The following is a 12058-nucleotide window of genomic DNA, read 5'->3' as shown; positions in this document are numbered from 1 at the left end:
TAGAAATATTCTCTTAAAGGGATAGTTCGGCCAAAAATGATATTAAACCCATGATTTACTTACCCCCAAGCTGTCCGAGTTGCATATGTCCATCGTTTTTCAGACAAACACATTTTCGGGTATTTTAGAAAATGTTTTAGATCTTTCAGTTGATTAAATGTAATGTTACGGGGTCCACGACCTTCAAGTCCAAAAAAAGTGCGTCCATCCTTCACAAAATATATCCAAACGGCTCCAGGATGATAAACAAAGGTCTTCTGATGGTAATCCGCGCGGTGTTGTTATAGAAATATCCATATTTAAAACTTTATTAATGAAAATAAATACCTTCCGGTAGCGCAGCCATCTTAGTCGCGTCCGCATTCAGGATGAGAGCTTACGCAGCCTACGGAGGCTACTCTGCTGCTGCTCTGTCCCCCGCCCTCCGAATTTGTTGTACGTCACTAAGAAAAGTGCGTACACTACGCTAATACTCTCTCCTGAGTACAGAGGAGTCTAAGATGGCGGCGCTACCGGAAGGTATTTATTTTCGTTAATAAAGTTTTAAATATGGATATTTCTACAACAACACCGCGCGGATTACCCTCAGAAGACCTTTGTTTATCATCCTGGAGCCGTTTGGATTTAATTTGTGAAGGATGGACGCACTTTTTTTGGACTTGAAGGTCGTGGACTATGGGTGGTCCCTGTAACATTACATTTAATCAACTGAAAGATCTAAAACATTTTATAAAATATCCCAAAATGTGTTTGTCTGAAAAACGATGGACATATGCAACTCGGACAATTTGGGGGTGAGTAAATCATGGGTTTAATATAATTTTTGGCCGAACTATCCCTTTAAGACAGCCAAAATTTCACTTTTACTACTTAAATGTTCAGGTTTGAGGGTTTGTTAACATTTTGAATTGACCAAGAGCACTGTAGTTGTACAATAACAAAAGTAATCCTCAAAAATACAACTTGCCTAATAATTCTACACATAGTGTATTAATTCGTTGAGGTAAGAACATAGTAAAATATAAAAAAGGTGGTGTTTTCCTTTAACTTAAATTATTATGTTAAAGTACAATATATAACAATATATGTTGACTTGACAACAATGCTGCTTTTTTTCAGGGTACTCCTACAGTAAAAGCAAGTAATTCTGAAATTTTACTCAAGTAAAAATTTCTTTACAACTTTTACTTGTATAATATATTTGTAATATTTGAGCTGTAGGATCTGTTCTTTTACTCAAATAATAGAGTTATGTACTTTGTTCACATCTGAATGCAACACAATGCAATGTTTAAAAGAAACCTCATGATTGACTATTTTATTGATGATTTCCTCAAAGACAGCAGCCTGAATTCCAGGCAGTTTTAGTTTTTTGTTTTAGGTTTTGCTGAGGAGTTTTCTTTTAGAGATCACACTAGCCAGTAGCATTAGCTTCCTAATAACTTACATTAAGCAAGATGGCAAAAAATAGATTCAGGTTTTGTAGTACATTTGCTTGTTTCAGTCATGTAATAGTCATACAAGGGAGATTATACTTTAACCTTGATCCATCTTGTGTACTTGAATTTATTAAACTTTGTGAAACAACTTTGCTGGAACATTTTTTGCAGTTTTTAGTCTTCAAATGTCTTCAATTGTACAGTATTAACCCTTAAAAGTCACAAACTAATACTAATTTGAAGTTTTAAAATTATATTGCAAGCAAACTGCATTTCTTGAAAATTTGATTCATTCGATATTTTGCGAGCTTAACATTCCAAGCAGAAAGTGATTTTTTGTTCCAAAAATCCCTATTTACAAATTTAAGATAATTTTGATATTTAGAATATAGGGTCTTTGTCATTTTAATGTACAAAGACAAAATTGATGTACAAAAAGACTTTTTCCCAATATCATTTTTGCTATATTAAATTTTGAAACTTTGAAGCCCAATCTCCCAGAACTCAGAATGCAGATAGAAACTTATAAATCCAAGGAATAGTGATTTGAGGAAAGTTTGAACCATGTGAGAGCAGGAGGATGTCGTGCAAGTTCTTTAGTTTGTCAAGCAGCCCATTGCACAGTGCTATGAGAATCTGCCCCCAAGACTGAGCCAGACATTTAAGTGTTGGAAGTTGTTACATCCTCACTTACCCTTTACCTCTGACAAAGGTACTTATTTGTACTTCATTGCCCTTAGTTGCTACAGGGTTATTGAATTGGCAGTCAATGTTGACATCTCTAACATAAGTTGATTGTATGGTGCATGCTAGTAAACGAAAAGGTCTACTATTTATCACACAGCAAAAATACAGCAAACAACTTAGACCAACTGCAGTATACATTGATTTACTTTTTATAAGAATGACATAAGAATGACTAGACCAAACTCTGCTAACTCGGACACGTTTTAACTTGTTATCTGTTGACTATATATGATTGTACTAAAATCCTAAACACGGAATCTAGTACAGAACCATTCATGAAAATATTTTCATACATGCTTCAGGCACTGAATTGCTCAGTACGTGCAATGGCTCTTGACTCTCTTCCCAATCTGGGGGCCCCTTTCAAACTACAAAGATCCCATGCACAGGATTTGAAATGTAAGCGAATACCTTTAGTGATGTCTTCCAGTGTAATCTTCACCTTTAGGCACCTGAAGGCCTAGTGATTTTTTTCTGTGTGTGTCCCGAACAGCAAAAAATCTAGTTACAGCATGCCTTGAGAAACAGTCGTCATGTTATGTCCATAACCTTCGTGTCACAACATTTATTGAATATCTGTTCCCCGTGCCCCATTTCTTGAAGAGGTGCAACTATTGCTGATCTTTAAAAAGGGAAAATGCTTTTACATGTTTATATATATTAGCAAGGGATTACTTTTGAAAGGGAACGTTTTTTATTTACCTGTAGCGCCTTCCCTTAAGTCCAATGCTAGTTTTGTGTTTGAGCATTAAAGTCCAAGGTAACCAGTTGTACTGTAAGTTATACTTATGGATATGGTAAGATGGATCTGCGCTAAAAAGAACTTTACTCTCAACAAACACAAACACTTTATTGACCAACAAAAACTTTTCATGCATACTGTATATACTTTTATATAGATTGCCTCTTTATTTGGTACTATAAAAAGGAAAGCAAATACCAAAGCATTTACACAGAGTTATTTCAGGTTTTAATGTGCATTTTCAACTTTGGTATGTCATAAAATTTGCACATTTTACGATGCAAAGTTTTTAAGTTTCGAAGAATTATGTTCAAGAAAGACTTTCAAAAGCATTTTTTGCTGTTTTATTTAGAAAGTTTCCCTTTTCATTTTTTATTTTGATCTACTAATTACTTAACCACACCCCAAAATAACATGAACATTTAAAGAATGCTGTTGCTTTATGCTAAATAAAATTTAAAAGTGGCACATGATTGTTCCTATTTTCAGTTTGGTCCGACACCTCGCACATCTGTCTGACCTCAGACCTGTTATTTCTTCGATACATTTTTTGAAAACGGATACGTTTAAATTTTCAAAGCTACACTATATTTTTACCATCTTATTATATACCATACATAAAGATTATTCAGGCAGTTTTTTCTTTTTTGTATGCGAGTTCTTTGTTGTCTTGATTCTTTCTAGAACTATTATCTTAGGTTTGTTGTTCACCTTAGGTTTGCTCTTTGGTTTCTTCATTTCTTTTCCAGCCTTTTTAGTCTTTTTAGTCCAAATGGTTGGTTTTATCTCCTTTTTTGGTTTCGATGGTTTAATCGGTGTGGTTTTCTGTCTTGTCTGAGATCCTTTTACAGATATTTTGCGGGATAATATGTCTTTTCTTTCCTTTTTGGTCTGTAGCTTCGACTTTCTGCTGTGAGGAGCAACTTTCTTTACGGGTTTGCTGCGGGCATTGTTTTGCTTCTCTTTTGGCAGAGTTGTCGTCTTTGACTTTTCGTGTAATTTTGCTGTAGTGGTTTGACCCGTGTGTTTTATCTCTGGTGCAGATGTGGTGGGTTTGGTTCTTGTAGACTTGCGGGTGCTTGGTGGTTTAGTGGTGAATGTAATGTTTTCCAGTGGTGGTCTCGTAGGAGTTTCATTTATGCCAAGTACAGTTACTGAAAAAGCCAACATGTTTAAATTAGCTATAGCCTTCAGGCAATATTGTTAAAGAAATCAGTACTGTAAATACATTTTTTTATAATCTGAGTGAGCTGAGATTTTTTATTATTTATTCTTACATTTTTGAGTTATGAATGTGCCACCATGCAAGTTTCATGAAATACAAAGTTTAAAGTACATATTAAAATAAGATGATGTAAAAAATCTTACATTCTCTGGGTGTAAATGGCACTTTCTTTCCCCTGACCTTTACAGGAAGTGGCTTATATTTGCATTTTCCTGGAGGTGCTCTCCTGCAAATAAGCAGTAATACAGTACTTGATTTAACCTTAAAATATTGGAAATTGAATAACAATTATTGTAACATAAATGTACAGGGAATCTTAAATTTTCGTAATTTAAGTGAGAAATATAAGTTGATAAAGCTTAATTTTTCAAGTGTTACCAATTAAAGTAATTTAAAAAAAGTTAGATCCAAGTTTCACTTTTTACAGTGACCTGGAAAATAAGGATTAGATCAGACTTATGTATATTGTACTAAAGAAATTTATGAGGTTAACAGATCATTTATAAAAAAAGTGTTTCAGTATTTCAGATTGTTCATTCTGGCAGACATGTATCATTATTTACATTTTCATACAGTGCATTGTGCATTGAACAATATATATATTGGAGAATAAATAGTCAAGTTATATTGGATGTATGCATATGTATTTATGTTTGATACTGTCTGTGAAATGTGGTGCATGTGCCTACAAATTTTTGACCTACTTAGGGATACTGGGTGGGGTGCTTTCATTGGCAAGAGGAGGAACTAATTAGCTTGATTAATCTGTTCGAGTAGACACTTCATTCAAATACAGATGCAGACCTGCTGCCAAAATGTATGTGGTTTGCTAAGCATTTTCTACTATCAAATTTTCATCGCTTAGCAAATTATACAGTAAAAACTCTACCTGGATGGATCCACAAACTTATAGACAGTGCCAAAGGGGGACGTTGCACTTGGGTAGGAGGTTGCCAGAAAATAAAGCTCTCCTTCATGGAAAATGTAGTGGTGGGGAAAAAGGAATATAAAAGGAAAAAACATTATATGAATACTTGAAGCCAATGACATTATAGCAGTTATATTTATTTTGAGTTTTTACAGGGATATGCAACAATCCTACCTGATTCATCTTCAGCAAATGAGATGATGAACTTATGGTGGTGATTTATAAGGCCAGGAAAAGAGCAGGTTTTAGTGTCACCCATACACACATTCTTTTCCTTCCAACTCCCAGCTTCCTTATCCTCTTCTAGAGCCATTAATCGTCTAAACAAACAAAAAATAACATCAAAGGTGCCAAGGAATGAATTTGAATAATGTTATTTTTTTACTTGATATTTACATAGAAGGTATGTAACTTTATTAAGTGCAAAAATTATCCAGATACTTTTGTCCATTTTCCATTTACAACCCTAGGATTTTTGCCTTATTTGGAAGGGTCATGAATAAAAATGTTAAGCTCTGCTCTAAAGCTCATGCCAGTAGCTCACATTAGTAAACATTTTAACAATTCAATTCAATTCAATTTTATTTATATAGCGCTTTTCACAAAAGTCAATTGTTTCAAAGCAGCTTTACATAAATAGAAGCAGTGAAAAGCACAGAAAAACGACAGATAGCACAACAAAATACATGATAGCATGAGCAGTTAAATTTGCTGCGGCTATGACTCAATATTATAAGTGCAGGTATTACTAAAGCAACATATACAAGTGGAAGCTTCGTAACTTTGTAATTAATTTAATGTGTGATTCGGGGCGTACACATCTCGACTGTGACATCACAGTTGGTATTATGTTAAGATTGGCCTGTCTTTTGCATGCAAGAGGTTTAAAACAAAATGAGGAAACATTCATGTTTGAGGATCACGATATGTCGTTACTATGTACAGAGCTCTTATTATTCATCTGTGCCTAGGTAATTACATAAGGAATTATTGACGACAGGCTGTTGAATTATTCGAAAAATAATGCACGCTAGGTGGTGATGCGGTCACGACGTGAAGCGGAGTGTGCATTTTTGGGTGTGCATTCTTTTTCTAAAAAATTGAATGGCCTGGAGTCAATTATTCCGCTTATACTACGGTTACCACACCTCACGACATCAATCAAATGCTATATTTAAAGGGATTCGTCCATTTCTTTTGTAATTAAATCGCTATTGTGAGTAGGACTATTTCTTCCGCGTCTCATCCAACGGCTCTTTTGCTTGTTCCAAAACGTCATTTTAAAGCTGGCAATGGAGACTTGACCCGTTAATTGAATTCTAATGCAGTTAATAATGAAGTTGAGAGAGAGAGAGAGAGAGAGAGAGAGAGATTGTGTGAACGATGCTACCTTTGTGCGTCTCCAAACAGCGCTGTTATTGTCTATCATGTTGTTTTTGTTAGTCCTGTAATTTCCGTTGTTACAGTTAACTTTACAAAGTGACATGGAACTGAGAGCTGCCTAAAACTTTCCCCTTGCGCTTCCCATAAAATAATTGCACAGCTTAGAACGTTCATCAGCCAATCAGATTCAAGCATTCAACGGACCCGTAGTATAAAGTTTTACATTCTATGTCACCTTTAACTTGTATTACCAATTCTTATTGGCTTATTTTCAGTGCTTTAACTTTATAGTTAAAGAGCTGCATTTAATTCTTAATTAGATTAGTTTGTTAATTTATTAAAGTTAATAAGATTATGTTTAGTAAGTTGTAACCTTACCCACTCATAAAATCTCCAAAAATGTAAAGACCATTGAGATTAGGTGACTCGCATCCTCTGTACACATAACCTCCAGTTACTGATTTTCCAACATGATGTCCATAAGCAAATATTGGAAGAATGTCATCTATGAAAACAAAAAATAATGTTAGTTAGCTAAAATAAGTTTGATGTCATTACAAAAGGGTTATTGAAATGAACAGGCACTATTGCAGACTATGAATAGGCTACTATAAGACAAAAGCTAACAAGTTTGTCCGTGATTCATCCCATGTTTTTATACAGAGTACGAGTATGGATTCTGTGAGGAGGTTTAGAGTTCCTCGCTGCAGATTAAAGATTTAAAAATTAATTTATTCCTGTGTCTATAAAGCTGTGAAACAGTGGCAGTATGAAGTTGTACTTTTATATATTAGTATATTTATTTTTATTAATTAATTGATTTATTTGATGTTATTTTGTTGTTATTGTCCGTTTTTATTGTTTGGGATGTTCGATTAATGTAGGTTAATTGTGCGAATTCAGCATGGGTGATGGTCCAAGACAAATTTTCCCAGGTGGGACAATAAAGCTTACCTTACCTTACCTTACCTTACCTTACCTTACCTTACCTTACCTTACCTTACCTTACCTTACCTTACCTTACCTTACCTTACCTTACCTTACCTTACCTTACCTTACCTTACCTTACCTTACCTTACCTTACCTTACCTTACCATGTGACCATGTGAGTTTGCTATTATATGCTCTATACTTCACTCTTACAAGACTAGTGAAACTCAATATTTTAAAGGAATAGTTTACCTGTATGGAACCATTCAGCCAAAAAATTTTCATCTACATTGTTTAACACTTTTTATTTTTTGTTTCTCATGTTTAGCATTACGCTGTATTTCAACTAATAACCAAACCAAAATGTAAGATATTATTTATGGTACATTCACACGGGGCGAAAGCGTTAACACTTAACGGAAGGCTTGTTTGAAAGCGTGGCCAACAGCCAATCACAGTGGCCGCAATACATGCTCCGGTCTTCCATAAACGTAATTGGCTGGCTTAGTCTAGGTTATTTGCATAAGGCGATCTGATTGGCTGACGCACACATTGCTGCTTGAAAAGTTGAGAAATTTTCAACTTCTGTCGCGAACAACGGCAGTGATGCGACGCCAACTTATCCACAATTCAGTTCGGCAATGCATGATGTCAACCATTGAAAGTGAATGAGAAGCGTTAATGCTTACGCCCCCTGTGAATGCACCGTTACAGTTACGTATATATGCTGACTTTAATTTCAATTCCGACTTATAAGTAATAGTATATAATGCATGAATGAATAAGCCCAGTGACCAATCAGCATGAAGGACCAATAGCAATACAGTTTTAGTTTTTCTCTTTGACCCATATGTGCATGACTTTGCATGAATGTCTTGTTTTTCTATAGTATAGCTCACCTAGGGAGGAGTTCTGGCACAATTTGGCATCGAAGCATTCAAAGCCTTCTTTGGCCCTCCATCCATAGTTTCCTCCATTTACAATGATGTCAATCTCCTCATATCGATTCTGGCCCACATCGCCACAGAATATTCTCCCCCTGCCATACTGGGTTACTGGATCACCTCGATCCACTGAGCACCGCCACATGTTCCTCACACCATAAGCATAGATTTCCGGCTTGGCATCAGGTTCCATGATAAAGGGGTTGTCTGGAGGGATCTTATATGGCTTCCCATCTTTACTGCTAACATCCACATCAATGCGAAGCACTTTTCCCAACAAGGCTGATCTGAAACATATTTGCACGGTCGGTAAAGCTTTAATAAAGGTGTCTGGGAATGAGGTGGAGATAGTTGTAAAACAATGAACTCTTTGAGAACCGTGCATACTTGTTTTGGGAATTTCCAAACTTTCCAAAAGGGTCCCCTGATTTTCCACCATCCCCTGTAAATATGTACAGGTACCCATCTAAGCCAAACAAAAGCTGTCCACCGTTATGATTTGCTGCAGGCTCCTCAATCTCAAGAAGAACTCTAAAGATACAGATTGTTAAAAGTTTGAATAACATTTAATACCGTTGGTGATAGATGTACAATAGCTTGATGTCAATTTCAGAATTTTGGTCATCCATAAGTCGTTCTAATTTTGAACCAGTTAGTTATATAAAGGAAAAAAGATTACCAAAGTTTAACAAAATGGATGGAAGCTACTAACCTCTCTGAGTAGGGTTCTGCCATGTTCATGTCATGAGCTGAGACCTTCATCTCGCTGATGCGAACTTTCTCAAGTATGCCATTGACCAGAATAGAGTAGTAGATGAAGCGTCCATTGTCTCTGTACTTTGGATGGAAGGCTAGGCCTAGAAAACCTCGTTCATCACCCAGCCACGGTGTGGTCAGCACTTCTCCACTGATATCCAGGAAGGGTTTCTCTACTCGACTTCCATCTCTCAGATATACCCACACAAAGCCTACCTGCTCCGCCACAAACATACGGTGAGTGTCATCACCGCTGTGGAGCATCAGAACAGGGTTCCTCAACCCATTGGCCACCTCCATCAAGCACAGTTGCAGGCATCCCTTCGGGTCCTCCACCTTGCCTAGATTGCTGTACAGGTCGTTGTTTTTCAGGACATTGGGGTAGCAGTAGTCCTGATCGGGGAGATTGATGATGGTACAGAAATGTGAGCCGTCTTTCTCGCACGTCTCCAGTAGGGTTCGACTGTTGGTTAAGTACTTGACCACAAAGTGACACTTACTGTGGAATTCTGAACAGTAGGTAGGGCACAGTCCTGGTATGTGACGCACAGGAGTGTAAGGATCCTCGGCATCAAACAAGTGAGCAGCATAAGGGGAACACTCCTGTGTGTGTAATACACAAAAATAATAATACAATAAACTAGATGCTTCTATTTTATGAAGAAAATATGAGGGGTGTTTGCTTTCAAAAAAAAAAATTTCAAGATGCTACACTGTTTTTCTCAGAATTGGTCCCAAGGTGTCACTGCAGCAGTACCCAAAAAATGTACCATTTTGTTTAAGATAGGTATACTTTTTTACCAATATGTATCTTTAGGATTCTAATATGCACTTTTTGGTAGCAGTTTGTACCTCTGAGGTACTAAAATGAAATGTTCAGGTGCAATTTTTGAAAGAGTACCGCACCTATTGATGGCAAGGGACTACTTTTTGACAGGCTGGGAGTTTCTTGCATACTGATTTAAGTGCCCAGAGACAGAAGAATGTCTGTGGGTTCCTATAAAAATGTCCAGTAAAAGATTGATGGTATTTTTTCATGGTATTGCCTGTTTTGTCTGAAAATTTTAAGTTTAAGTTTGGGTTTAATTTTTAATAGCATGAGTATGAGTAATACTGGCCATATCAAACAGCAGAAACGACTCGTCGTAGTTATGCTCTTTTGATTATGTCTTATCACAATGTTCCTAACCCAACTGCATTAAGTAAAAAGAGTCTAATTCAACATTAATTCAAACTTGAAATATAGTGTTATGTAATGTAAAATTGTACATTATACAATGCTGCTTATATATAACACATATTCGAGGTATTACAGAAGAAATGGAGAAAATAACTAGATATTAAAGAAGCAATTTTTAAAAGCACAAAAGGAGGAATTAATTTATTAGTTATTAATTGTTACAGAAATATTATAGTGATTTATTAATAATGAATCAAATGGCACCAGTAGTTGACAAAATATAATGTACTGTTAGCTAATAAAAAGTTTAACCTTCATATAAATGGCAAACATATTAGTGTTGTTTCGTAAAAGCACAATTCATGTAAAGTGTTAATTAATAAAAGATCAGACATACCTGGCACATGATATCTTTTACCAAATCACCGCACACCTCATATGCCTCATCACCAACCAGTTCCATTATATCCCAGTATCTCATCGCAATACGATTGTCCGTTTTTTGATCGCAACAACCAAAATTCTCATAATGCCTACAAAACTCAAGGTGGTAAAGGGGTTTGAAAGGTGGCTGGAAGTCCAAACACTGAGGATGCGCCAATGTTTGTCTAAAACAAGTGAAGAGAATAAATATAAAAGGTCCGCGCATCCATTTGGTTCCTTTGGTCAAGAAAAGACCATCGGGACCCTTTGCAGGATGATGACTTATTGAATGTCTCAGCATTTTCCCATGTGCCCTGCAGGAGGGAAGTGTATTTGCTTTTGAGCGTGCACCGTGCAGTGTGTATATGTCTGCGTAAAGCAACCCTGCACGTGCGCTTTGCTTGCTTCAGTTTTTCTTTATTGTACGGATTTGGCATTTGAAAGGCGTTTTACCACATCCACAGCAATATACATAAAACAATCCCATGTTTCTTGCAAAGTTAGGCTACTTTTAGTAGTGAATAATCTAAAATTGTATAAATTGCTTTCATTTGCTACAAAGAAGTTTTGATTGCAATGGTGAAAATATAATCGGATCTACGTTTTGATTAAAAATGTTAATAAAGATGGAAAATAGCAATTATTAGTTCATTTATGTTCAGAATTTTCTAAATTATAAAATTATATATAAAAAAAATTGTGTGTGTGAGAGCTATATCTTACAACTTCATTATATCATTGTAAGTAATTGTAGATCTGTTGTGTTTGTGGACAATTTTTTTTAAGCACGAAAATCAGTCAATACATTCTCTTCAAAGAAAGAAAACCGAATAAATTTAATAAAGCCTCTAGAACTTGGAAAACACACATATCTTTGAAGGCTATAAAGGCTTTCTGTTGTGTTTTTATGTAATATAGCTCTAATTATAGGATTAATTTCAATGCCTATAATTTTCTCCCGTTTATAAATAAAAATTACAGCCGTTGATTTGTCAGTGTGACATACTGTCTGTCATACAAACCTTGCGAATTCATTTCTGTGCCAAAACTCTCATTGGAAACAAAACGAACAACTAATGCCACCTAGTGTACAAAACCAGAAGCACAATGCAGAATTAAATATTGACTAGTATAAAACCTCGCATTTTAGTTATCAATAATTAGGCTAATTAATCAATCTTCTAGTTATGATTTATACTTATATTTATTGGTAAACTGTTGAAGACTTTAGGTTAACCTGTATTACACATGCATAATCAATCTGTTGTTCTTTTTAAATTTGGGTTAGTCTGCTGGGTTTGTCCCTTATTTTTTAACTGCTTGTTTGCCCAAGTTAGTAGCTTTTTGCAAGAACATTGCAT

General features: G+C 35.6%; 1 protein-coding gene across 1 annotated transcript; it reads right to left on the bottom strand.

Moving 5' to 3' along the window:
• Positions 1–3552: 3552 nt before the first annotated feature.
• Positions 3553–11874, bottom strand: hhipl2 (HHIP-like 2). Its single transcript, XM_065288847.1, has 9 exons — positions 10672–11874; positions 9051–9697; positions 8726–8869; positions 8294–8625; positions 6843–6969; positions 5256–5401; positions 5043–5124; positions 4297–4379; positions 3553–4082 (listed from the first exon to the last, which is right to left on the bottom strand). The coding sequence occupies exons 1-9, from the start codon at positions 10996–10998 to the stop codon at positions 3553–3555; spliced, it is 2418 nt and encodes an 805-aa protein (XP_065144919.1). The 5' UTR covers positions 10999–11874.
• Positions 11875–12058: the final 184 nt, after the last annotated feature.

This window comes from Paramisgurnus dabryanus, chromosome 17 (genome assembly GCF_030506205.2).
Source record: "Paramisgurnus dabryanus chromosome 17, PD_genome_1.1, whole genome shotgun sequence".
Taxonomy (NCBI): Eukaryota; Metazoa; Chordata; class Actinopteri; order Cypriniformes; family Cobitidae; genus Paramisgurnus; species Paramisgurnus dabryanus.
The sequence above is the reverse complement of the archived record's forward strand: the minus strand, read 5'-3'. Positions and strand labels throughout refer to the sequence as shown.